Source organism: Cyprinodon tularosa, unplaced genomic scaffold (assembly GCF_016077235.1).
Source record: "Cyprinodon tularosa strain WSP-4 unplaced genomic scaffold, ASM1607723v1 ctg53, whole genome shotgun sequence".
Taxonomy (NCBI): Eukaryota; Metazoa; Chordata; class Actinopteri; order Cyprinodontiformes; family Cyprinodontidae; genus Cyprinodon; species Cyprinodon tularosa.
Genome location: NW_024039263.1, coordinates 1,709,536 through 1,737,109, shown reverse-complemented (window position 1 = coordinate 1,737,109; position 27,574 = coordinate 1,709,536). Strand labels below are relative to the sequence as shown.

General features: G+C 37.3%; 2 protein-coding genes across 3 annotated transcripts in view; one reads left to right on the top strand and one right to left on the bottom strand.

Moving 5' to 3' along the window:
- abca4a (ATP-binding cassette, sub-family A (ABC1), member 4a) overlaps positions 1–13,555 on the top strand; it is a 57,986-nt gene extending 44,431 nt beyond the window's left edge. Inside the window, exons 35-50 of the mRNA XM_038304301.1 lie at positions 737–811; positions 896–1,065; positions 1,224–1,401; positions 1,484–1,599; positions 4,858–5,005; positions 5,085–5,208; positions 7,069–7,198; positions 7,284–7,404; positions 7,498–7,560; positions 7,658–7,764; positions 8,036–8,177; positions 10,108–10,242; positions 10,996–11,099; positions 11,184–11,276; positions 11,350–11,599; positions 12,609–13,555. Of these exons, the coding sequence (XP_038160229.1) occupies positions 737–811; positions 896–1,065; positions 1,224–1,401; positions 1,484–1,599; positions 4,858–5,005; positions 5,085–5,208; positions 7,069–7,198; positions 7,284–7,404; positions 7,498–7,560; positions 7,658–7,764; positions 8,036–8,177; positions 10,108–10,242; positions 10,996–11,099; positions 11,184–11,276; positions 11,350–11,599; positions 12,609–12,728 (2,076 nt within the window). The 3' untranslated portion in view covers positions 12,729–13,555. The remainder of the gene's footprint in view (positions 1–736; positions 812–895; positions 1,066–1,223; positions 1,402–1,483; positions 1,600–4,857; positions 5,006–5,084; positions 5,209–7,068; positions 7,199–7,283; positions 7,405–7,497; positions 7,561–7,657; positions 7,765–8,035; positions 8,178–10,107; positions 10,243–10,995; positions 11,100–11,183; positions 11,277–11,349; positions 11,600–12,608) is intronic.
- A 1,843-nt stretch (positions 13,556–15,398) lies between these two features.
- Positions 15,399–27,285, bottom strand: LOC119795985 (very-long-chain enoyl-CoA reductase). 2 transcript variants are annotated; one of them, XM_038304265.1, is made up of 13 exons: positions 27,129–27,285; positions 23,554–23,604; positions 23,371–23,422; positions 22,818–22,862; positions 20,933–21,036; positions 20,716–20,831; positions 19,684–19,789; positions 19,423–19,495; positions 18,410–18,453; positions 18,280–18,337; positions 18,095–18,183; positions 17,914–17,959; positions 15,399–16,458 (listed from the first exon to the last, which is right to left on the bottom strand). In XM_038304265.1, the coding sequence occupies exons 1-13, from the start codon at positions 27,219–27,221 to the stop codon at positions 16,331–16,333; spliced, it is 1,005 nt and encodes a 334-aa protein (XP_038160193.1). In that variant the 5' UTR covers positions 27,222–27,285; the 3' UTR covers positions 15,399–16,330. The 2 variants fall into 2 exon arrangements, with proteins under 2 accessions (XP_038160193.1, XP_038160194.1); XM_038304266.1 differs by having other exon boundaries at positions 15,399–16,426.
- Between the last annotated feature and the right edge of the window lie 289 nt (positions 27,286–27,574).

The window sequence follows — 27,574 nt, the reverse complement described above, 5'->3', positions numbered from 1 at the left end:
GGACAATGCAGGTTCCTGTTCTCTGATTGTAATAACTGCTACTGAGGAAATGAACATGTTATCATTGTAATACAAACGGGTGATGGGTGTCAAGGGGTTACTATCAATATTTTCATATTTTAATAAAATAAATCACCAATAGTATTGAAATATAAAATGAATAGATCGCAGATATAACTGAGAGGAAGATTAGTGTGAGGGTGAACACAGATCAATAGGCAAAAAGTCAAGTTAAGACATCTGCAATCCTCTTTATAACCACAGCTCTGCAAGATTTTTTTTTTTTTTTTACAGTGTCCTGTCTGGCAATGTGGCAATAAGAATAATTGTCTTGATGCCAAAAAGAGCCCAACAGATTTTACTTTCACAAGTGTAGCAGTATGGTAATTGCCATATAGCTCCACTTGTTTCATGCATACAAATTGCTTTATTATAATTATGCAGGGAGTTTTACAGTTTATATGGACACTGCAAGATTTACATCATCAGTAGCCGTTCAGATTCAATATGCATCTAACTATCAGATGAAATAGCGCATAAAGCATTAAAATAAAATGTATCGCACTCAGCAGAGATGCTGATTATTTTATTTAGGGATTATCTGGATCTCCAGTAAATAATGATATCAAGACAGGTATCTGACTTTAATTAGATCTGGGGTGGAACTCCCTTCTTGAAAATGTTGATGTTTTTACTTAGATATCTGTTGAAAGTGTAACTATACATTTGTTTTCAGGGTCAATATTCCAAACAAACACTTGAAGGACTAGGGAAATTCCTGAGATATATTGAAACGCAGAACAATGTCAAGGTTAGATCATATTTACCCACAGATTTAATGATTTAATTCCCTGTCAGTATTAGCATGATGTTAATCAGCTTCATTTTATCCTAGGTATGGTATAACAATAAGGGCTGGCATGCCATGGTGTCTTTTATGAATGTGGCCAACAATGCCATCCTTCGTGCAAACCTGCCAAAGGGAGCTGATCTGCATGAATATGGGATCACTGTCATCAACCACCCTTTGAATCTGACCAAAGAGCAGCTCTCTGAGATCACTGTGTGAGTGAGCATCACCTTTATGACCTTTCCCCCATCGATTCTGCTGCTTCTGTTGCAAAGGATGTTCAATTTCTCCATTCGTTAACAGAAATCAGCAAATAATGACATTTTTTTTTAGATATGGCTCATGGAAACGCTTCCTTTTCTCTCTTTCCCAGTCTGACTACTTCAGTGGATGCGGTGGTGGCCATTTGTGTCATTTTTGCCATGTCCTTTGTCCCAGCTAGTTTCGTCCTCTATCTCATCCAGGAGAGGGTAACTCAGGCCAAACACCTGCAGTTTGTTAGTGGTGTCAGTCCACTGGTGTACTGGATAGCCAACTTTCTGTGGGACATGGTACAGTGACCTAGTTACCTTTTACAGTTTAATCTAGGCCATGTAATTAGAGCTTGAAAGTGCTTCCTGTGACTATCTCCAGATGAACTACTCTATCAGTGCTGCAATGGTGGTGGAAATCTTCCTCTTTTTCCATAAGAGATGTTATACCTCCCCAAGCAATCTTCAGCCACTCATTGCCCTACTTATGCTGTATGGGTGAGTAAAACTTATTATGTTCTCAGTTTTATCTACTTCCAAATATAGAAACTGAAACTGAAAAACAAATAGCTTAAAAAGACTACATTTGGGCTCATAACTGCTGAAATACTTGCAGACTTTCAAAATAAATGACACCCCCGGGTAAACAAATGTAAAAAAATAAATAAATAATTTATAATAATAAATAAATAATTTATAATTTAAACCTAAGATATACAGTACAGTAGGGGTGTGCATTGGCACTGCCCTCACGATTCGATTCAATTCGATTCTACGATGCATTGCGATGCATTGCGATGCATCAAAATCCCATTGACTTCGTAAAATCCGAAATGTGCCCAGATATCCGCTTTCCAAGCTTTTGGTGCATTTTTAATTAGGCCTACCCGTCTATCGCGGTCATCTCCCTCCGCCTCAGCCATCTTGATTGTTGTTGGTATGCCCCCGGAAGCAATTGAAACTTCACAACTTGTCCATTTGAGGCCAGAAAATAAACAGTGACATAATCGATTATGGCACGTTGCCGCATCGATGCTGAATCGTGCATGCCCCGCATCGCAATGCATCGCTGAATCTATTATTGTTGACACCCCTACAGTACAGACCAAAAGTTTAGACACACTTTCTCATTCAAAGAGTTTTCTTTATTTTAATGACTATGAAAACTGAAGATTTATACTGAAGGCATCAAAACTATGAATTAACACATGTGGAATTATATACTCAACAAAAAAGTGTGAAACAACTGAAAATATGTCTTATATTCTAGGTTTTTCAAAGTCGAAACCTTTTGGTTTGATTACTACTTCACACACTCTTGGCATTCTCTTGATGAGCTTCAAGAGGTAGTCACCTGAAATGGTCTTCCAACAGTCTTGAAGGAGTTCCCAGAGATGCTTAGGACTTGTTGGCCCTTTTGCCTTCACTTTGCGGTCCAGCTCACCCCAAACCATCTCAATTGGGTTCAGGTCTGGTGATTGTGTAGGCCAGGTCATCTGGCGCAGCACCCTACCACTCTCCTTCTTGGTCAAATACCCCTTACACAGCCTGGAGGTGTGTTTGGGGTCATTGTCCTGTTGAAAAATAAAATGATGGTCCAACTAAACGCAAACCGGATGGAATAGCATGCCGCTGCAAGATGCTGTGGTAGCCATGCTGGTTCAGTATGCCTTCCATTTGAAAAAATCCCCAACAGTGTCACCAGCAAAGCACCCCCACATCATCACACCTCCTCCTCCATGCTTCACTTTTGGAATCAGGCATGAAGAGTCCATCCGTTCCCCTTTTCTGCGTCTCACAAAGACACAATGGTTGGAACCAAAGATCTCAAATTTGGTCTCATCAGACCAAAGCACTGATTTCCACTGGTCTAATCTCCATTCCTTGTGTCCTTTGGCCCAAGCAAGTCTCTTCTGCTTGTCGCCTGTCCTTAGCAGTGAGTTTCCTAGCAGCTATTCTACCATGAAGGTCTGAGTCTCCTCTTAACAGTTGTTCTAGAGATGTGTCTGCTGCTAGAACTCTATGTGGCATTGACCTGGTCTCTAATCTGAGCTGCTGTTAACCTGCGATTTCTGAGACTGGTGACTCGGATGAACTGATCCTCCACAGCAGAGGGGACTCTTGGTCTTCCATTCCTGGGGCGGTCCTCATGTTAGCCAGTTTCTTTGTAGCGCTTGATGATTTTTGCGACTGCACTTGAGGACACTTTCAAAGTTTTTCGGACTGACTGACCTTCATTCCTTAAAGTAATGATGACCACTTGTTTTTCTTAGCTGCTTTATTCTTCAGCTGTGTATCAACCTGACTTCTGCACAACACAACTGACGGTCACAAACTCATTTATAAGGCAAGAAATCCCACTTATTAAACCTAATAGGGGACACCTGTGAAGGGAAAACCATTTCAGGTGACTACCTCTTGAAGCTCATCAAGAGAATGCCCAGAGTGTGCGAATGAGTAATCAAAGCTTAGAAGAACCTAGAATATAAGACATATTTTCAGTTGTTTCACACTTTTTTGTTAAGTATATAATTCCACATGTGTTAATTCATAGTTTTGATGCCTTCAGTGTGAATATACAATTTATTAATATCCAACTCTTTGAATGAGAAGGTGCATCCAAACTTTTGGTCTGTACTGTATATATATTCATACAAACATAGATATGGCTTTTTAATTTTTAACAACTTATATTACATAAAAGTGAATTATGGTGTTAGTTAATCCCTTTTTAAGTTTTTCAAAGTGTTGAGACACCTTTAAATGCTCATCCATGAGCTCCTGTTTTTATACTTATATTTATGATGTGACACAAGTTCCCATTTATCTTTGCTCCCTTTAAAATTGGAACAACAAAGAGGATGCCTATTCAACTAGAGCAGATATTATTTAATTCTCCTTTATCAGGATACAGCTACACACCTAAACATGCCTATATCTACAGTCAGAAGGATGAGTTCACAGTTTAAGAAACACACACACGCACCACAGTGAAAATAAAGGCTGAATAAGAAGCTAATCTCACCACCAGAGTCTCTAAGAAAATGAAATAAAGATGGATTTATTTGCAAGTGATTAACATGTGATCAATCATTTCAATGATTAAGCAAAATGTGGGCCCTGGAGTAAACCAAGCTAATGCAATATCTGCCTAAAAGCCCCCAAAACAACAACATCACCTCATCAATATATTCGACAAACATGTATTGACTATTTTTAAGTTCACCATTACTTCATATAACATTAATTAAAAAAAATTAATGGCATGTTCTCTTGTCTTTCTTCTTTTGAAAGGGTGCCTAGAAGCAATGGGGCTTCGTGTTGCCTCATATTTATTAAAATAGACAATTTGAACATCTTGAAATAGTGCTTGAAATGTTATAAAATGTTTTAGGAACATTTATGGTACAAAGGAAGTGTTTTGGATGTCAATAACTAATAATATTTTTTATTTTATCAACTAAATAAATAAACTCTAAACAAAATCTGTTTATATTTTTGATTGGGATATCATGTAATTGCTTTAAGAAAAAAAAATATAAAGGCCGTTTATCCATTATTCTAAGCAGTGGAAATATTTGTGGAAGTTGCTGTAGTCAGTTATGGATGCACAATTTAGAAAAAATTGTTATAAATGGTTTGTGAGAAGAAGTAGTATTGAGAAACAGATGGTTATTTTAACTGTTTCCAATAAATTATAAACCAATGTAAGGTGTTACTTGGCATTGACTGTCACATTGTTGCTCTCTCTCTTAGCTGGTCTGTGACTCCCATGATGTACCCCATGTCCTACGTCTTCAGCGTCCCCAGCACGGCCTACGTCTCTCTGTCATGTATCAACCTCTTCATTGGGATCAACAGCAGTGCCATGACCTTTATCCTGGACCTGTTTGAGAGCACCTCAGTAAGTCAATATGGTATTTTAAGCTACATTCTTTCCTTCCTTCTCATCCATGTTCTTCATGTTATTTCTTTTGATTCAGGCTCTTTATAGATTCAACCAAATGTTGAAGACAGTGTTGCTCATCTTTCCCCATTACTGCCTTGGTAGAGGACTTATAGACATGGCGATGAACCAAGCTGTGACTGATATCTATGCTCGCTTTGGTAACCGCACCTCATTCCCACAGTCATGAACACATCAGGTTGTAGACATCCACTCCTGGATTGTTAATCTATTTTATTCTTTTTACTTGTTACAGTAGTTAGATTGACGATTTTACATATTTTTTGAAACAAATGTTTCCAAATTAAATTCTTTTAAGTGTGTTAAGCACAATATACAAATCTTTGAAATTTATTGTTCAACACATTAACAGGAAATAAGCATAGCTACAAACCTACCAAGAACATTATTTCGAGAAGCAGCCAATAAACGTACTATAACTGTGGAGAGGCTGCAGAGATTCAAAGATCAGGTGGGAGGATCTGTTAACAGGAAAGCTATTATTCACCATGCTGGAGACACAGCAAATATGACCTATGATGAAAAAGGAGCTTTTTGGACTTTCTCATGTGTCTGCTGGGAAACCATCCCCTCCCTTCCTTTCCTCTGTGAAATATTCTCATCGCAGAATCATGAAGTTGAGATGCTTTTCTTTTTGCAGGGACATTAAATAGAAATACAGTATGCGTATTTCAATCCTATAAAAAAGCCATGTAACCTTGTTAAAGGCTGAAAAAGACTTTAGAGGTTCCATTAGCATTACTAGTCACATCCATCCAGGTTTACCGTAGCAGCAATTGAAAATGGCCCTTCCCAGTCAAATGCCAGCCTAATGGCATCCTTCTCCCCGTGACTTCCAGCCAAATCCCCTCCAACTTCCAGCCACTGGCCTTCTGGGTGTGCATTTTTTTTATTCTGACTCCACCCTTTCACTGAATTACAGGGTCTGACCAGAAGATGACACTTCTCTTTAGATCTCAATGTCCACAAATCATGACAGAAAGATTATTTTAGTACAAAAATTGATGTTTAAAAAGGAATTGTAGGAGACCAGCCAGGTGCCCATCAAGGAAAGAGCAGAAATGTTCTAATGGCTGCTACTGTAGCTACAAATCTTTAAATGAAGACTAAAAACACATTTGTTTAGGATTGCCTTCAACTGTTCTAGTTTAACAGTTCAACTAAAACATATTTTCTTTAGTCCAACTGTTTTTAATATTCTTTTTTGTTTCTACATTTTTTATTTTATTTTTTATTTTTTCCTACTTGCTTTGATTCTGTTTTATCTTCCTGTATTTTAATCATGTAAAGCACTTTGCATTGTCTTTGTACTGAATTGTTCTATACAAATAAATTTGCCTTGCTTTGCCTTACAATTATAAATATGTGTTAAAATGAAGTCAAGATCTGAGAAAATCTGTGCAAAGACGTGAATGCTGTTAAAGGCAGTGAAATCAAGGGTTAAATCAAGGGTCCTAAGCTCAAATCATGTTGCCAAAGTTTTTAAAAACACATTAAGGAGTGTGACTATATGGTAACAAAATGTGGAAATGTTTAATGGTATAGTGGAGGATGTTCTTTTTCTGGGTTGATCATCAAAATAAGTGGTCCTCCTAATTGTCAACCATTCTGGTGATATGTTTAGGTAAGGACGTCGTACGTGCATGTCTCTGTTTTCGATTAACCTTGTTAAGTCTGACATAGTGGAAAAAAATAGTAAATCTTCTTTTGGAAAGTAAGCTTGCATGAGTGATGCAAACAGCAACTTTTAAACAGAGCGTGCACGAGGACGAATGGGCTTGTGCACGCATTTAATAGACGTTCCCTCTTGGAAGCGTGTACAGGGTTGTGCATGTGCATTTTTTTTAAAGTGGAGAGAGAGGGTCTTTTCAAAAATTCACAAAAAATCCTCCACTATACCTTTAAGTGGCAAAAATACTTTTGCAAGGCAATGTACATGACTCTGAAACAACCACAAACAGCAGGTGTTACAGCTATGCTATGATCATTTATCTACTCAGGTGAGGATTACAGTCCAGATCCCTTTAACTGGGACTTCATCGGGAAGAACCTGTTCTGCATGGCCGTCGAGGGATTTGTCTATTTTATCATTAACATCCTTTTTCAGTACCGCTTCTTCCTGGATCAGTGGTAAGCGACAGTAACATTTAAAAACGTCATAATCTAAGATGCGGTGGGACTTTCATCAGGCCTTTTCCAATTGTCATGATGATAGGACTCCAGATAACCCAAAGCCTCATATTTTGGAGGAAGATCAAGATGTGACTGAGGAAAGGGAGAGAATACATAGGAACCTAAATAAATGTGATATTTTACGCATAAAAGACCTCTCCAAGGTGAGACATTTCATTGCAAAGTCAAGGCAGAATTAAAATGCTCAATACCCGGTGAGATTTGTGGTTCATTGTTTTTTCATGTGTCCTTGTTAGACATACAGAGGAACAATCATCCCTGCAGTGGATCGAATCTGTGTTGGAGTTTCACCTGGAGAGGTTTGTCTAGTTTTCTTTATATTGGTTCTGAACAGCTGCTCTGAGCAGTGGGCAGTCAGATATTTTTCTTTTTTTTTCTTCTCACCTTTATCTGCAGTGCTTTGGTCTACTGGGGGTAAATGGAGCTGGGAAGACCACAACATTTAAAATGCTGACTGGAGACATAGATGTGACATCAGGGGAAGCTTCCGTCTCTGGTTACAGGTTTGTCCAAACAACAAAAATGCTACTTAAATGATTCTATTAACATTAAAAACACAATTATATAAATAAATTAAGTGTATGTTAGTTCTAACTGCATGTTTTGCTATGTTGGTGACAATGCTTTGCAGTAATCTCCATTCTGCACATCACATCTCTCAGTGAAACTGAGTGGCATTTCACCATGGGGGCGGGCTTTATCAGTCATTTGTTGAAAAACGTGAGAAACAAACTTTTAATGTTGTTGTGTGTTTTCATTCTGTCATCCTTGCAGTATTTTGACCAACATCCTGGATGTACACCAGAACATGGGCTACTGTCCACAGTTTGGCGCCATCGATGAGCTGCTGACAGGAAGAGAACATCTGCACCTGTATGCCCGCCTCAGAGGGGTCCTAGAGTCTGAGATCAGCAGGGTGGGATGCAGCTTTCATGATGGCAGTAGATAGATGATGCAAAGGCAGGCGGTCAATGAGGCTTTGTTTTTACATTGGTCTGATCAATGGATCCTGGCTAAACTGCAATTAAACTGGGTAATGGTGAAAAAGGCAAATACATTTCTCCTACTTCAAAGGCAAATGCATTTTTTGTTGTTGCATTTTTTACTTTTATTTGATAAAAAAAATTTGAATGTTACATATTGAAATTCAACACTGGAAAAACGATCTAGAAATTAGTTAAAATGTCTTAAACTAAATGTGTTTAGCCTTAATTTAATTAGGTAAATGAGACAGTTTGCCAATGGAATTAGAATTTTTACTCTTAAAATAAGATATGTAGGTAAAATGCAATTGAAATAAGACGATGCAAATGTGTTTTCTTATTTTAAATGGAAATTGACTTGTTCCATTGGCAAAATGTCTCTTTTACCTTCTGAATTCAAGAACGAATGCACTTATTTTAAGAAAAAATGACTTATCTAGATTTACATTTTTTTCGGTGAAACTTGGGTATCAGCAATAAACAGCAACCCAAAGGCAGATCTTTGGCAGCAAAGTCCAGCTCGAATGTGAGATTTTAAAAGCAAAGGTTGTGATGAATTGTCCGCTTGAAGATGCGGAAGTCAGGGAAAAATGCGTTTATTACTAATTTGATAACCACTATTGGTGAGAGAAATCACGCATTAGAAAATATTGGTGCAAAACAAATCTGGCAGGATTAAATAAAATACGTATTTCCTTCTCTGACTCTTACCTGCAATTTTACTTTAATGCAAGCAGGCCTTCTTTTGCACTGGCAACCACAGAATGGAGTATAAAATCTAGTGTTACGCAGCTCAAATTCTTTAACGTTTTGTACATGAAGTTTATACTTAGAACCATCTCTTTAACCTACATCTGCACAAGGAGGATAAAAGGAAATTCAAAATGTGGATGTAAAATCTATCCTTCATTTGGCTCAGAGACAAAGAAAAAAAAGTAGAAAATGAGTTAACAAACTGTTTTTAATCTTTATATATATATATATTTATATGATGAACATAAAATTTGTCAGCTCAGAAAACTGTCTACTTTATATATATATATATATATATATATATATATATATATATATATATATATATATATATATATATATATATATATATATATATATATATATATATATATATATATATAAATACAGGAAAATCAAGGCTCTCCTGATGGTCCTGCTGCTGACTCCAACTGGTCAGCCTGTTAAAGACGTTTCATTTACAGTATTGTGACATTCATCCTACTTATTAGATTTCCCATTTGGTTTGAAATATATAATTGGCAAACAAGTATTTCTAGCAGATAGGCTGTTTTACTGCCTTCGCTCCAATGAATATCACCCTGTTTCCATGAGTCGCTTTTACTTTGTTAAAGCTAGAACTCTTAATCTCTCAAATAGGACACATATTATTAGAAAATAGCCATCAAAGTCATTTTCTATTAAAAAAAATATTTTATTTTTGTTTGCAAAAAAGTCAATCACATCCTGTTCCAGAAAATGTCATAATTGATTCATAAATGGAAATGTCTCTCTTTTTGTATGATCCAAATGTTTCCTTAACAGCTATATACAATTTAAATACTTCAAGAATTGTTTTTTTTATTTTGTCCTTATAATGTAATTTATCTTTTAAGGTGATTTAAGGTGTGTAAAAGTTGTAATTTTGGGGTGTACAACATCTATTTTTTTTAGAAATTTATGAACAACGAGAAGACACTAAGGTACATCAATCATATCGTGTTTACTGATGTGTCTCATATCTCTTTGATAATTTAAACATCTGGTGGTGTCATGATGATTAGGACACAGAGAATCGGTGGAAAACAGATAAAGCTGTTTAAGAAAAGCATCCGTTTTTACCTTTTTTAGGTAGCTGAATGGGCCATCCAGAAACTGGGTTTATCAGAGTATGCAGGCCGAAGTGCCGGGACCTACAGCGGAGGAAACAAGAGGAAACTCTCCACAGCTATTGCTATGATTGGCTGTCCTGCTCTGGTGCTGCTGGTGAGCAGTAAACCTCTCGGCCTTCAGGGTTTTTGGATGAAGATCATAGTTATTAGAACATTCGAGTTGAAAGAATTCTGTCATAAAGGCGCAGAGATGGGAAGTAACAAAGTACAAATACTTCGTTACTGTACTCAAGTAGATTTTTCTGATATTTTTACTTTACTTTACTACTTATTTTTATGGCGACTTTTTACTTCTACTCCTTACATTTTTACACAAATATCTGTACTTTCTACTCCTTACATTTAAAAAAATTGGCTCGTTACTTTAGTTTTGAATCATTTCAATGGAGTTACCGTTATTATTTTTCACGTCATCAATACCAAATTCAATCTAATTGGATGGGAATCTATGTTGCATTTGACGCACCACTGCAAGATGAATCGAGATTCGGCGGTATTCATTGGCGGCAAATTATTGCGGCTTGGTGGCGGTGGCGTTAGCATAGTAGTATGGACGACGAGATGATTGAAAATGAACACAACGGAGATCTAGTCCTATTGGCAGACATCCATTTAAAATGTAGGCAAAGGCATGAAAAAAGTGGTTTCTACTTTTACACTTTAAGTAAATTTAAAAGCCTGTACTTTGTTACTTTTACTTGAGTAAAGAAGTTTAATCAGTACTTCCACTTTTACCAGAGTATTTTTAACACAAGTATCTGTACTTTTACTCAAGTACGGAAAGTGAGTACTTTTGCCATCTCTGTAAAGGCGTTATCGTTGCTGTTTGCTGCTTCTTCTCTCTCAGGACGAGCCAACCACTGGTATGGACCCGCTGTCCAGGCGTTTCCTTTGGAACTCCATAATGAGCGTTATCCAGGATAGACGAGCAGTGGTCCTCACCTCCCACAGGTTAACCTTTTCTGTTGAACTCTACACGTGTGGGATTTTCTGTATTCACCGAAGTGGCTTAAAAAAGATTTTATTTTCTTACAGCATGGAAGAATGTGAAGCTCTGTGTACTCGCTTAGCCATTATGGTCAATGGATCCTTCAAATGCCTGGGAACCATTCAGCATCTAAAATACAAGTCAGTCCTGTCAACTTAAGCTCATATTTCTAATAACATCACCTGATCTGATCGCCGTGTCATTCCCATCCAGATTCGGCGACGGCTACGTTGTTACCATGAAGATCAGGGCGGCCAAACCCGGCTGCCCCCCAGACCTGAACCCTGCTGAGGCTTTCATGGAGAGCACCTTCCCTGGCTGCATCCAAAGGGAGAAACACCACAACACCCTGCAGTACAAGATCTCCTCCCCATCTCTGGCACGGATATTTCAAATGGTCCTCGCTAACAAGGACACGCTGAACATAGAGGATTACTCTGTTTCACAGACCACTCTTGATCAGGTGAAAATACACATATGCCATAGCCTTACATTGGCTTTCCTATTACATTTTATGTCATTTTAATATAACAATACATTAGTTCTCCAAGGTTTACACACCTTTGTTAAAAGTGCATTTTCCGTTATGTTAGAAAACACATCATGAAGCATTTAACATGGTAAACATTTTGTATATTCAAATTAAGACAAGAAAAATGACACATGTAGACATGGAATATATGCTGGTGAAAATTCTCAGTCATCCAGGTCATAGTCATAGAGACATAGACAGGTATGGGGCATTGCAGGCTAACAAAAGAAGCCAAACAACCCCCATTCCTAAGGGGTGGACCCGTTCGTCCTTTTCAATTTGCATGTTGTCTAAGCCAAAACGAGGCTTTGTTTGGGCTGTTTAAAGCAACTCAACGCTATTTCTGAAATTTTGAATTGGAAAAAGCTTCCGGGATGGGAAGCAAAATGTCTTCAAACTTGAAAACAAAGTCCAGTGGTTTGTTCTTTAACTTTTTTGGAATGACATGGACAATGGTACACCCCTAAACAAGCTGCTAATGCCCATTTTAGCATCCCTCTTTTTGACTTGCCATTCTGTAGCTGGAAATATCCCCCAAATAAAAATGTCTTATTTGTAGTCCTCTTTATTTGACTTTTCTTTCCAGGGCTGCTGACTTTGATAATTAAAAATGAAGTCTTCTTTCATCATCAGCTTTCTAGCAGAACAGGATTCATTTTGGTTATTTTGTAATTTCAGGTTGGTTTTATCATAACATAATATATTCCATCACGAAGTGTATGAATATTTTAGTGAAGTCTTTTCCAGCTCAATTAAAATGGATGTACATTATAAAAACTATGATTTTTAACAGGGGTGTTGCTTTATATTGTCGGCCAATATTGAAGGACTGACTAATTCTTATATAAAAACATAGAGCCGCTGTTTCTCCCTCACTGTCTGATGTAACAGGTTGTTTTTCTGATCCTTCCTCCTTAAACTCTTCTGCTCTTCCCTGCAGGTTTTTGTGAATTTTGCCAAGCAGCAGTCCAGAGAGGATGACACCATTGTGCTGCACCCAAAAGCTGCAGGGGCCCAACGGTACATTGAAACCACGGCGATCAAGTCTTACAGGAAGTGAAAGTCAGCTGATGGAAAGGCGTTCACTTTACTTGTCGTTGGATTTTTCCTCCTCTTTGAGTTGACGTCAATGAAAACAGCTGTCATATTCGACCTTTAAAAGGATCACTACACCTTCATCCTGTCTGAATCAGCTGAAACTGAAAGCTGCATTTATTCTGGAATCATAAAAAAAGCTCTAATGCCAGATTTTCTGAGCCTTTATGTTCATAGAGAGTGATCTTTCTCATGTGGGAAACCGATTGTAGAAGGAAGCCATGAGTTCTCTTTTATTTTGCTTTTGCTCAAAAGAAGTTACATAGTAGAGCATTTATGTGCCTGCTGCATGTTCCTCGTCTTGCTCGCCTTAGAACCCGATTTTAGAAATATGGAAAAGAACAGCAAATCCTTCAGACGGAACATCAAAATTAATGTGCATACGGTGTTGGGAGAAAGCGTAGCTCTTCGTACTCTGCTTCAGATGCCAAGCAAATACTTATGAACTGCCTTTATAAATCTGTGAAAGAAGCACTTGAAAAAGCTTAGTTTTTCTTTTTTTTTTTTTTGCACTTTATTGATTGCGAGCAAAACAATTTCTCACCATGACGTTTCACTTATACATTTGGTTATTACTACAGACATCCATCGGCTGATGCTGCAAACTCAAATCAGCCCGTCTGGGTATTTTTGTTATAATGTTTCATCATCTTTACGCTTTTCTTACGTGTGTCCGGTTCTGGTTGTTTGCTCACATTATACTTCATGTCATTAGAGGATGAGGAATGAATGTAAAAATAAGCGTTTCTATGAGATGCATCATATGAAAATAAAGTTTGTGTTTCTGTAAAATCTGCACCTTTATTTTAAGTAAGGTTTAGGAAAACCTGAGATCAGACACCAAACAACAACAATCAAAGCTCTTTGTAGTAGCCACATGGTAAAAGCATCTACATATTGATATTAAACAGTTGCTGAACATTTTCAGTGTTGTCAGTAAAAAGGCCCGACGGTTCATTAGCAAAAGGCAACTCTAAATGTTTTAAAAGATGTCATAGTATCCTAAATACGATACCTCTGGCTAAAAAAGCCATTAATTAATAAACAGCATTTAAAAAAAAAAAAGAAAAAAAGACAGACATAAGACTTCCTGGTTGTATAAAAGGGATGCAAAATTATACAATGTCAATATTTTTTCTCCTCTTTACAAATTTCAAGCACACAAGTTCAATGTTGCAACAAGAGGAAAGAAATTATAAAAATGTGATGCATGCTTTAAGACTAAATTAACATGGAGGTGTTGAAAGTCAGTCCTTAAGGGATAGTGTCCTGCATGTTTAGGCCCTTTGCAGGCAACCATTTTTGATGAATGCAGAAAAATGTTGTTGCCTTTCTGTTCGTGTTAAATGGTACCCTGAATTTGATGTTTTGAAATCATCTCTTTATTCATTGTTTACACATGGAAAACAGAAGCTCCACAGCTGCCAAAGTGTCTCACTTACTTCCTCACTTCAAGAAAAAATCCATTTATTTTAAGAAAATAATTACTTATTTAGAGTTCATTTTTTTGCAGTGCATCATTTTCAATATCTGCTAGTGCTGTTTGCATGGAGAATCATCATTCATCAGTAGAAAATAAAAAGGAAACAACTAGCTAGCTTTAAATCCATTGTGGTGTATGCACAAAATTCAATGTTTCCAGGGTTCAACAAACCCAACATTATATGAATAGGTCATCGGCACACTCAGTTGCTGACTCCTTAAGAAGCCTTTTTAATTCTGGAATCTTCTGTTAGAGTACTAGCACAACTAAAACATGCAAGACACTAGTCCTTCATGACTTGTTCACCTCTGTACACCTCATCACTTAACCCTCAAAAAGACGCAACGTCTACAGTCAAGACCAAAGGATTTGGCAGTAACACAGCAGTTTTGCTGATTTCAGTTTTTTGTTGCAATTCTGTGGTGTCATCATAGCAAGTAAAATATTTCCATATTTTCTTATTTAGTAGACATATTCCAAACTTTTAAAAAGCGTGAAACATTAAGGATTTGGCATGTCTACTCAATAAAACGTTTGCTATTCCCTCTAACAACATACATCTGGGTTAATTCCTGACTGATGGTGTCTATTCCTCGGTTATTAATATCAGGAATAGTCAGAGATGGGTAGTAACTAGTTACATTAAATCAGTTGGATTTACTTCAGTAACATTTTGAAAACAAATTTTCTTTTAGGAATAGTTTTCTCCCATATTTGTTGCTTTAACTTGAGTAATATTTTTGTGAAGTATCACTACTTCAACTTGAATAAAATCTCTAACTCTGTCCTCTGTGAGGTATTTGAACATTTAAACATACAGTAAACAGTAGATATAATCAGTTCAATTTCTTAACCTTGTCCTAACATACATACTGTTTCTAAGTTTTAAATGGAAAAAAAGTGTTGGTAAAAAGTATTTCCTCTGCATGAATTTGTTCTTTAATATTGATGACATTTATTTTTATTGTTCATTCCTTTGAGTCTTTAAAATACCTAAAGTCTGTCTGTCTATGTTATTTCTAAAATTAAATCCGATGCTGGTATCCAACAATTACTCAAGTAACGTTTTTACCAAATACCTCTTTACTTTAGTAAGAAAATGTTGAAGTAGTGCTACTCTTACAGTGTACTTGATTACTTTTTTTTTTTTTACTTTTAAACTTAAAATTTTAAATCCAGACATGGGGCCTCATGCATTAAGAAGTGCAAATCAAATGTGGTTCATGCAAAAGGAAACTCTGACCAGTCTCCATGTTGCTCCTGAAGCCTCTCACTACAATGCTTCTACCTGCATATTCCACAGTTGGGGTCGACTCTTCAATTGCTAAGTGACCTCCCAAACAAAAGGTCTGATTTTCAAAAAGTTTGCATACATATGAAACTAAAGACTTGTCCCAGTGCAAAAGGTTGATCTACTAACCAGGTACCAGTGGAATTACTAGTCTAAAATGAATGGAACTGCAGGAGCAAACACTATAGTGTGTTTGTCAATTATGTATTTTATTGAAATTGAAAAGGATAAGTCCTTTGAGATAAATCCACCTCATTATCAAGGAAGTTCTTAAAAAGATAAGACAAACAGACTGACTTTACTATTCAGGTGACTTCTAGGGGTAATTGGTAGCACTGAAAGTTATGAGATATCAGAGCAAAAAATGGTGAAAATGTAATTTCAATCAACCTGCTATTCAAATAACATTGTATTTGCTGTACTATTTTGCAGCCTTGTCTATAGATTTGAAATTATTTAAAAATATATATATATCTCTGCTGAGGTAAAATCAAGAGTTTTTTAGTTAACAAATATGCATCAGATTATTCTGTGTTTATATCTACATGGTCTGATTAGTTACCTCACAAATGAAAGCTGTTAAGTTTGCCAAACCTTATATGGGTCGCTGCCAAACCTATTGTCCATGTCTGTGCTGTTGCAACTAAACAGAAATTTTAAAATACTCAAAGGAAACTTTTAAGGCGCAGCTAAAGTGCATCTCTACATTATTGCTCAGCTTTTTTACCGTTTCTCAGTACAAAGTTGCATTGTGCAGCCCTCATGGGATGCAAGCTTTAGCAGTTATCAATAATCAAAAAATCAGGGGAATAATGGCCATCCGGACACTTGGATAGTCTTTGAACTCTCGTAGGTAGGCTTTGTGCTTCCCTTTGGCCCAGATGGACATCTGAATAAACCCAAATAAAGTGTATATTGCCACTGAAAAATAAAACATACAATTACAAACTACTTCTTACTAAAAAGCCTTCATGTATTTTTTTAATGTGGAGCTTATTGTCATATTTCTAAGGATGCACCAAGTGTTGTTAGTCTCTGGTAATCTTTTGCAAAACTAGAACCCGATTGTAGCCATATGAGCAATATCCAATTCTTTCAAAGAACTTTGAGCAGATTTCAAGATCCTTTAATCACCTATGTAGGAACAGAAGTGACATCACTGCATACAAGAGAGAGCACAGAGTGCAGAGGTCCTATTATAATGCTACATTCACACCGGACGCAGCAAGAGCAGCAAAATCGCGTCTGCTGCTTCATTTTTGCTGCTTGTACCAGTTAGTTCTGACGCACGGCCGAAGCAGCTTTGCTGCTCTGGTGCAAAAGTGGGTCTGACGCTCGTTGGGCAGAGCTTCACTATCCTTTCTCTGCCTTGCAGCTATATTTGCTGTGATCAGTGGGAATAAAGTAGTTTTAATATGTTTTTAAGTGAGAAAATACACCTGAAAACTTTATCAGTGCAGTCAGTTCATCCAGATTACAATCCTGCATTCCAATGTTATTTCTGTCGGAGCCGCTCAGACCCCCACATACCGGCGGTGCGCCGACAGAAGGAATCCCTTCAACAGCAGCCTCTGGCCGGGTCGCCTCCTCGCGGTTCACCGCGGCGGCTGGTAGGTGTTTTTCATCTAAATAATCCGATCTGCAGGCACCAGAATAATAAAAGCGAACATATTCTGCCGGCAGATTTCTGCATTTTAAGTTAATTTATGCGTCAATAAACTGTTTCAGAGGAGTGATCATAGCGCTCTGTATCATCAGCGCTGTGTCTCCCTCCCTGCCAGCTCCCATATCAGCTTCTCTGATTGGTTGACGCGGCGCGTCGAGCAGCAAAAGTTCAATTTTTCCATCTTGACCAGCAGCGCGTTTGCGGTGCGCCACTGCTTCACTGCTCCGACGCGCTGCGCTTGCTGCTCAAAATGCGCCGCGGGACCTTTTGCTGTGCCTTGACGCGCGTCAATATTTGACTTTGCATGTAAACTCGCTGCTTCTGTCGCGCCTGCTGAGTCCGGTGTGAACGCAGCATAAACTTCAATCTTTAGCCTTCCTGTTATCTGCAAAAAGTTTAACTCTCTATAAGCCAGAAAAAAATCCTGGACATAAAAAAAAAATAAAATTCACTAACCTCAATGTTAACTGAAAATAGCTAACTTTTCAACCTCCTCCCTTATCAACAACCTACAAGCTTATCAACACTTAAGTAGTGCTAGTACCTGAGATCTGGTTGACATTGTGCATCAATTAACAAAGATCATATATTCAAATTTGACAGGCAGTTCTAGGATCAATGCCAGTTTAACTTATGTGCTTATTCTGCTCACCAACTGATTTTTGGTGTATTTTAAGACATGCCATAATATAGATGATTTCATCACATACCTGGAAGACACTGGGTCATTACTGTAAAGCTCATCCATGCACCGACCTACAGATGTCAAACGAGAATGTACAGACAGAAAGGGTGTCGTAAATAATATTTTTTTTTTCATCAAGTATGTTTTAAAATCAACACTCTTAAATATAATAACTCAGATGGTAATTTAATTGCCTTAAATTTTACCTCGTAAGTATAATTTGGACAGGATACAAAGAAAAAAAGCCATGTGAAGGGATTCTTGGTTGGCATAGGAAACTTTCTAACCCTGAGTCCTGATTTTTCCACAAAGAAGAAGAAAACAGATCAAAGTAAAGGACTTCTGTTTGATAAGGAAAAAAATTTAGTAAAAACAAATGAAAAAAACTCACCATCTACTTTAAGGTTACGCAAACTGATATGAATAGAGAGGTTGCCCATTTCACACATCTAAAAAAGAAACTTCACTTATCAAAAGTTTGACTAAATCTTTGTTTGGTGTGAGTGTTTTATTTTACATACCACAAATGTGAATAGAGCATAGTTGACTTGAAGTTCTCCATAGGCTATAAGAGAAACATAGAACCTTTGAATTCAACATGAAATACATTTAAAAACACTGAAAAAACTATTATTATATTTTTTGCCTTGTGTAGGCTTGTTTTCTGTATTTCTGAGGTAGGAGGCTTATTTAACATTTGAGGTTCAAAGCTTCTTAGTAACTATTTTAAACTATGGTTGCAAAATTGGATCCCATTGCCTTCACTATAATGCAATGTGTTAATTAATGCACACCCCACAGATACCATAGAGTGAATGGTGGGAGTGGTGAGGGCATAGAGCTTGGAATCCTGAGGTGGTGAGTTTGAAACCCACTCACACAGAATGCCACTCTGCCTCCCGGAGCAAAAGATCCTTAACCCCAAATTGCTCCCCGGGTACCGCAAATGGCAGCCTACTGCTCCCCAAGGGGATGGGTTAAATGCAGAGAGTCCATTTCGTTGCTCTGTAATTGTGACAGTGTAATAACAATGAAAACAAACGCTGGGGGATGATTTTTTTTTTAAATTCCCCCCTGAAAGTAGGACATGTCCGGGAAAAGGAGGACGTCTGGTCACCCTACCATATCAACAATTTCGATGTTTCAGTGAGTGAGTGCTTGTTGCTATGATGTGTCTTTGCTAAGCAGCTTTGCTCATTGTAAACCAACCAATCAGCGCACAGCTCATCTAAATATTCATGAGCATAACATGAATATTTCTAGGACTTTTAACCAGGCTTGCATTAGGGCTCTTAGATCAGCAAATATGCCATTTTCAGCCAACCAATGTATCATTCTATGACCCTATAAATTACTATATTATAAATTACACATGTCCTGTATATAAATGAATGGACATCAGCAACAACAGTATTCAATTGAAGATTATGCTGCAAATATGGCCCATAATAAATATAGTTAAAATTTGGTTTGATCCCACAATGGTAGGAAAGTGTGAACACTCTGGAGGGTGTTTGCACATAGTTGGACTTACATGGAGGCGTATAAAGAGGGTGGTTGATGTAGTAGGCTAACCATGCAGAGAAACCCCAGTAATAGGCACAGTTCTACAGAGAAAAAGTAACAAATAACTGCTATAAATGTACCCGATGCTTAAAGTTAAATACTGCTGTTTGTTTTTGTATTTGTATTTATCTAAGGATGAGTCTTATAGCAGTAACAGTTGGAAAACGAAAGGTGTATTAGGAGAAGAAAAAACTTTTTTTTTTGTGTGTGTGCACAGTTATAGAGTAACTTTGACTATTGCTCTGAGTGGCATGGTCCCATGGGAGAAACGGTGGACAAAGATGGTCTCCATAAGCCTCTTCATATAGTGGAGCGTGTGGCAGACACAAGCAAATCTGAAAGACAAAGAAAAAAGACTGAGTGTAGGTCCAAGGTAATTTAAAACTACATTTAACAGTTTTTTTAATTCAATTAATTTAATTCTCACTGTTGACAAAGGCAGTCAACTTCTTATTCTTTTAGCTGATTTCCATGCTTCAAAACCACTAAAAACTAAAGATCATTACAGATGGTTATTAAGTTTTTAGCTGAACATCTGTGGCTGATATGGTAGTAGATGGATCCTACCATGAAGTTCTTAACCCCTTGATGCCCATTGATGCAAATGTGCAACAAACCATTTGTATTGTGTACACAGCCAAGATAGGATGTGCATTAGGTTATTGCCAGTTTGTGTACTTTGAGTGTGGACCTAGGAACGTTTGGCAAGCTCTTGTTTCCATTACAACTGGTTCCTAACAGTGTATATCGTCAGTAACTTATATAAATGTCACTAATTTGTGATATAAATACATTTCGATTTACATTTTAATTAAATGTAAGGTTTTAGAAATTCAATTTGGCGACCACTTAAATGCAAAACACCTTTTAAAAAAACATATATTCAGTATATATATATACATCCGGGCATCAAGCAGTTAACATACAGTACCAGGGCTTGTAGATGGAGGTGAATGGATAAACAAGAGAATCGCTCCAAACTGCCCTCTCATGGTGGTTCATGAAATTGATTTTGCAAACATTTATAGTCTGAGGATTGCAGAGTCTAACAAGATGATGCATTCACTGATTCTGGTCGGGATGTATTAATACATGCAATGTCATATGTTATGACACGTTCACTCGTCAAAATAGTGGCAAATCATTGGTACGATCAGCGAAGACACCCAGATTGAGCATATAGTCAGTAAACAACTAGTCTGTCTTTGGCTTGTTATTTATCATAACTTGGGCTTTAGTTGCAAGTTTGTTTTTAACTTACGTAACAACAGGATGGCTGCTGGAGGTAAAGGCATACGTGTGAGGGTAAACATACGGCACTCGAAAAAAGAAGACCAGGTATGTGAGCAGGGCTCCGATGTACTCTGCAAAAAATACCTTAAAATAAAAGAGGCTTTATATTACCTACAAGGGTGTTTTTGGATGTAAAAACTGAACTAAAATAGAGTATTAGTAAAATTCAAACATAGTGCTCTCACCGTAGTCCAACCTAGCTGTGGACCGAGATCTTTAAAGTACATGGTGGCAGTGGTTCCCACCGGTAGATTCTGTAAGATCTCATGATCTTTGAGCAATTTTCCCTCTGAAAAGGCAAATTAAAAGTATTTTCTACATTAATGCTGTAGTAGGCCCAAAATGGTAGAATTATCCTATAGCAGAAAGAAGAACACTTGAAAAGGATTCATCCAATTTTGTCCTCCAGAGGGGGGAAAACATTTATTAACAGGTCAAATTCCAACAGCTGTCTAAAACTTCACCAATCCAGCGCATATACATTCTCAGCCTTTTCCCCCAAAATGGCGGGCTCATATGAAGCTGTATTTGTACCCTAGCACCAAGTACTATTTTGTGTGTGTGTGCTGGCCAACGTTGGCTCTGATTCCTAAACAGGAAAGAGATTTTTCCTGTTTTTGCCACGATATCTTCGCTCAAAATCCTACGTGCACGTCACCAGTTAAGATCTTGTTTTTGCCAAGATTCGTAAGTGACCTCTAGCATGTATTACTAATGTGGATAAAAGAAATAGGCCTTTATAATTACTTATATAATTTATTTACTTCTGCAATATTAATTCAGACTTTGGAAACTTTGCATCTTTAATGTTTTTACCTGAATAGTTTTACAAAAGTTTTGTTTTCAAACACCTTCCTTTGGAGCCTGATGGTTCACGTTAAAACATGACAAGCCTAGGTAATGCCATAATGACCAAACAATATCAAAGTTATACTAAAACAAACTCAAAATCTTCAGAGGATGCTTCCTTGCAGAGAGGATGGTAGAGTGAAGCTACTGCAGACTCTCATGTATATTAGTGTAGCAGTATGAACCCAATCAGTTCTGGGCCACATGAAGAACACACCACCAAACTGATCTTCCATGGGGCAAAAGACTTCTTAGCTTAAAATTTCAGTAATGTTAACTCACTTTTATATGGCACTGTATGCAGTAAACTACACAAAGCAGCAGACTCCTGTCTGTTGTCTTTTGGAAAAGAAAATATTTAGTGTCTTTCTGCAGACACTTCTCTGTTAATTCTATCATGTCAGCTCTGTCAAGTTGTAAAACTAAGGACTGTCAGGGATGGGTGGAAGTTGGTTGAGGACCCAAATGCTGAGATAGATGGAGGTAGATGTGCAGATGCCGATCACTGATTGGTTTCCTGAATAATGGAGACAGCTGATTGGTGGACACATAAAAAGCAAGACGATGCACACTGCTTGTCCTACCTCTTCTCTGCATGTCTCAACCAGCAACATTGTTGCACCTCACTTGTTCTGAATTGCTGTTTATGTTGCATTATGGTTTTCTCATTTTTATGTAGTTATGGAGGTAAGTTGTTGTTATTTGGTTTACTGGTTTATTTTCATTTGTTAAGTGTTTTTCTTAAGATAGTTTCTTTTGTTTATTTTTTATTGTTTGTTTATTGTTTTCGGCCTTGGTTCACTCTGAAAATGTGTTACTCTACTTCCATTTAATAAATCAACAGACAACAGGCGTGTTGGAACTAATAATTGTTGGGGTTGCTTGGGCTTTGTTGAGCATTGGGATCATTAATAATATGTTGTGATTAGAGCTTTTCCCCTAGACAGGTCGTAACAGTCTTTTTTGTATAAGCACACAGCGTTATTGGGCACCTTTAAATCCCTTTGAAATCCAAGAGGTTTTTGGTTGTAGAGTGACAAAATCAAAGAAAGTTCAAAGAATAGGAGTGCTTTCATGCAGCATTGTACAATATAGAATAATTTCTCTTTAAATCAAAAAATGTTTAAACTGTGTTAGATTATTCTAAGTTATCTCTGATGCTGTTTATGATACACTTATAACTGAAGTATTTCTTAATGAGTTGGAAACTTATCTACTTACTAGGATCAAGCCTTAATGCCTGTCTTGCTGGGTACCACTGAGGATCTGGGCAGAAAAAACACACACTCAAAGCTTCTACACTTACATAGATACTTGGCTTGCATTGCATAAAGGATTTTGGCTTGAGGCTCTATGGTAATTTCATGCAATAAAGTAATGCAAGCTGCAGTGCCCTACTGGGGGCTGATGGCCTCAGGCTTGGCAAACATTTAGCAACATCTTTAAACAGTGATGAGCTTATAGTAGATGCCCCTGCAAGCTTGAAAAACATAAACAGGAAATTGTTATTAACAACTTTCCCAGGGAAGAGAGACTGTATGATATCAGGGGTAACTTCAATACACGCTAAATGGGTTTTATCTTTATCTTTGTCCAAGAATCATAGGGAATAAAGTTATAACTGACAGTATATCAACTTATAGAGACAAAATTTGAAATATATAGAATATTACAGCTTTGTCTCAATCAGAAAGAATGACAGAAACATTTAGACCACAAAGAAAACTCAAAGTGGTTTATATAAGCATGAGATTATTCAGATCAAAACACTCACATGATTTGTAAAATAGATTCTTTATGTCTCCTATTGTTGAGTGAGGGGCCACCTGATCAGAACAAAAGCAGGAAATAAATTCCTCTGAATTGAAACCACTGCTCTCTGCTGTAGATGAAACTCTATCGTGCATCAATAAAGTCACACCTAAACCTGTTCTGAATATCTTATACCTAAGCATACCTTATCTAAAAAACAAAGCTGTTCCTTTGTCTTTGCATCAATGATCTCCACCTGAAAAACAAGCAAAAACCTCAGTTAGAATCCCATAATAAAATCTTGCAGATTATTGGATCACCAGAATAAAATTTAAATGTACATCTTTTAAAATGTGAGCACTTGTTGCCCTTGATTCAAGTCTAAATTTTTAAAATCAGACTAATATTTTAGATGTATACAAATGTCCCTCTCTGCGGAGGCTTCCAGTGAGTGTTTAATTCAACAAGTGTTCCTAGTTATCAGCACCTAATCATAAGGATTTAGAATCAATCTTACAGCTTCTGGATTTCTTTTTTTTTTTTTTAAAAAGCGTTGAATATTCATGATAAAAAAAGGTTAGAACCACTTCTTCCTTTAACGTAGTAAATATATCATTTTAAACTCTGAAAAATGTGCTCAGTTTTCTGAATATTTTTTAATGCTGCTCCACTTATTTTGGTAAAATTTACATTCTGCACTGAAGAAACAAGAGGAGCTAAAAAAATCTTTTGAAAGTAGCATAATTCTGATCCTGTTTTTTCTCTTATAGCTATGAGCCATTGGTATTCTTGTGTAACATTTGTAATTTTATGTCTTAATTATTCTCTTACTTTAAACCTATGATTTTATTGCATTACATAATCCTTTATTTATAGAGTGGTGTGTGAACAAACAGATTTTTGAGTTGCTAAGTATGTGTCAAATGAAGGGGAAATGATGCAAACTTAACATTGTGTCAAATGAGCTATCTCTATAGTTATGCTTCTATAGGCTTATACTTCTGGAGGACATAGGGACCCTATTTCATCATTCTGCTTCATTCTATCTCTATTCTCCCACTCTACAGAATCTGTTAGTTTCTGTTTGGCTGTGACTCCATCCTGGAGAGAAATATCAACTGTGCTGCTGCCATCAACACCTTTGTTTATAGATGTTGGAGATCTACCTGTTTTCCAGTGTAGTCCTGTTTCTCTGACTGTGACTGGCTGGATGTGCTCTCTTCATCCTCTGACATGGGATCTGGCTCGGAGCTCGTCTGCCTGGCTGTGTGTTTCCTGGACAGGGCCTCCTTTTATAGCTGCTTTTTGTATCACTGCTTCTGTCTCCTTGAACCCCAGTCGGCCTCATCACACGGCCGCTCACACTGAGCCTGATTCTGCTAGAGGTTTCTTCCTGTTAAAAGGGAGTTTTTCCTCTCCACTGTCGCTACAAGCATGCTGAGTGTGAGGGATTGCAATCGAGTCAATGAGTCGATGCAATCAACTGATTTTCCTTAGATAGAAAACTAAATAAATTTGACTGTATGATCTGGTGAACTGTAAAGTGCCTTGAGATGACATGATTTGTGAATCTATATAAATATAAATATATACAAATAAACTAAATTGAAATTGAAACTGAATGAGTAAGTACCTGGTATAACTAACCTAACAATATTTCCCCAAGTATTGAGGTCTTCCATCATCAAGAACATGGATTCCTTCCCTGTTTGACCTTTTTAGCAGATATTTCTTGCCAAAGACTCATATTCCCCAGGATAATAGGGGTAATCATCAAATTGAGGGCCAAGTCCTACAGATGGAGCTGCAGTATCTTTTTTTGTTATATGAAATTACCTATATATTTGTGTTTACTTTTAACTTCTCCTACTACAAAATGGCACCGTTTGTACAGAAGCCTTACTTTGAATTAAGACTATACTCAAGCTTTGTACTCTATGAGGATCTGTGCTGCTCTCTACATGTTTAACATCCTAATTAGTCTGTGTCAGTGGTGATGTACAGCATATGCATGCAGGGTTCTGGATGGACCGACAATTTGCCCTGAAAGCATTCCATACTGTGCTCTTCAGCAGAGCTGTCCCAGCTAAATTGTTCCTTTACTGGACAGTGTAATAATCCACTAATGGATGCCGGAAGATTTGCTGAGTGCAGTTTCAAGAAGGAGAAAACGAGAAAAAAGTGTGGCCACAAAATGTGCATTATAAGAAAGTGTTATGGGAAAGAGTTTAAATCATTTGTCTGTTTATTGAGGTTTCAATTAAAATACTTTGCTATAGACTTCAGGACCTTTCATCAGAAGACCAGGGAGGGTGTAGTATTGTCACAAATCAAAAATTCTTTGAGATAGTCCAAAGGTGCTGTTGTTTAGTGTGTTGAAAAGCAATGTTCTCAAAGTTGACATGTATCTTGAATACATTGTGACAGGGTTCACCAATCAACCCCCCCCCCCCCCCCCCCCCCCCCCCCCCCCCCCCAATAAAAGACACATGACAATCAGCTTTTATATTAAATGTTAGAAAAAATATATTATGAAAGTAATCACTCCGGATGGGATTTATTACCCAGACAGAAAGGCAATAGAAAAAATGCTAGGATCATCTAAATTCACTTTGTTTTTGCTTTAACTTAAAATCCTGCTGAAGGGATTGCCTTTTTTTCTAAGTTTGTTGTGTCATTAGCTAAAACAAGACAAGAGTTGGTTAATTTAGATATAGTTTAAGTTGTACCCACATGCTAATGCTAGTAATTTTTATAATCCATGCAAAGAATTACCGTAAATCCTCTAATATAGGATGGGACCTTTATTTCACTCAGGTACATCTTGGTCCAGGCCATAATTGGATTTTGATTTTACGTTATTACATCGTGTTCTAGTCACCCATATGAGTTTTGTGTCATTTGGAGCTGTTCTGAAGATATTCCGTTAGGTTATATCCAAGTAACGTCTTCCTATGGGCAACGACTTGAAGGAACAAACTGAACTGTTCATAATGTGTTCTTTATGGTATGCCAGCATTCATAACATGTAGGCAAATCGCTGTTCCCCAGACATCCACGGTTATATTTTTTATTTATATATTTATATGTTTAAAAACAAAGCAGCGCATGTATGACGTTTACGGTAGATATACTAGATACTAAGCAGATTTTAAAGTTGGCGAAGTTTCTTCAAAGTTTGTTGTCCTGATTTTGCCTTTAATGTGACAAGATGCTCCTTACAGTGGGGAGTGTTGGCCTAGTGGTTAGAGCTGTGTGCCCACGTTTCGGGAAAGGTTGCAAGTACCAGGTTCGATCCCCACAGCCTCCACTCTGGGTCCCTGAGCAAGACCCCTAACCCCACACTGCTCCCCGGGGGGCTGCACAATATCATCCCTCTGCTCCCCAAGGGGAGGAGTTAAATGCAGAGATACATTTCTCCAATATGAGATCAATAAATAATAATAAATAAATAATAGATAAATAAATCCATTAATATTATGACCATGGTTTGTTGTGTCTGCTAAGTAATTAATTAGCTTAGCATAATTTCTGGAAACAGAAGTTAGCCTACTATGGTGTGGAGAAAAGCACTTTCTTTAATAACAACCTGAACAAGAGAGAACAACTTCAAATATTTTGCCATGAAAATTTAAAATAACAACAACAATAATAATAATGACTGCATGTTTCTCAAGAGATCAGGCTTCAGCAGAATACATCCTCCTAATGAACCATTCAAATATTTGTTTTCTTTTCCAGCTTCTAGGGCATGACCAGGTTCCCAGAGCACTGACTTACCTCAAAGAATGTTGTTCTACTCATTGTGGTTGATGGTAATAAATAAATCCTTTCTGTACCAGCAGAAAAGAAAAGCGGAAGACAGATACTCATCCCTCTCTCAAACACAGACCAAAATAGCTCCTCTGCTTTTCAGGACAATCCTTGGACTGACCGTTTTTCTTTTCAGTCTTCCACTCAGTCTCTCTCCTTCTCTTGAACCAAAGCTGTGGCAGGACACAGAATCCCATCCTGCTCCATCTAATCCAATATATTAGGCACTGCTGCCTCCCCCTGTTTGCAACGTTGGCTTTTGAGTTTCTTTTTGTATCACAGTATCCTTTAAGAAATGGCTCAGCCTAATTTTGCTATAATTTTGCAGTATTTGAACTGTAAGGAAGAGCAAATAAGTTACAAAACAATAAGACTTTCTAATGTGTTCCTCTTTTTCAAATAAAAAAATATCT

Bases quoted from the DNA above. Each gene is read 5' to 3' on its own strand.
- LOC119795985 (XM_038304265.1), bottom strand. From the start codon at position 27,221: ATGAGTATCTGTCTTCCGCTTTTCTTTTCTGCTGGTACAGAAAGGATT. The intron at 21,037-22,817 runs GTAAGTAGATAA...TTGCCTTTTCAG, and splicing joins GGCATTAAGGCTTGATCCTA to AGGGAAAATTGCTCAAAGAT. The intron at 18,338-18,409 runs GTATGTAAAATA...TTTCTTTTTTAG, and splicing joins ATGCTCTATTCACATTTGTG to ATGTGTGAAATGGGCAACCT.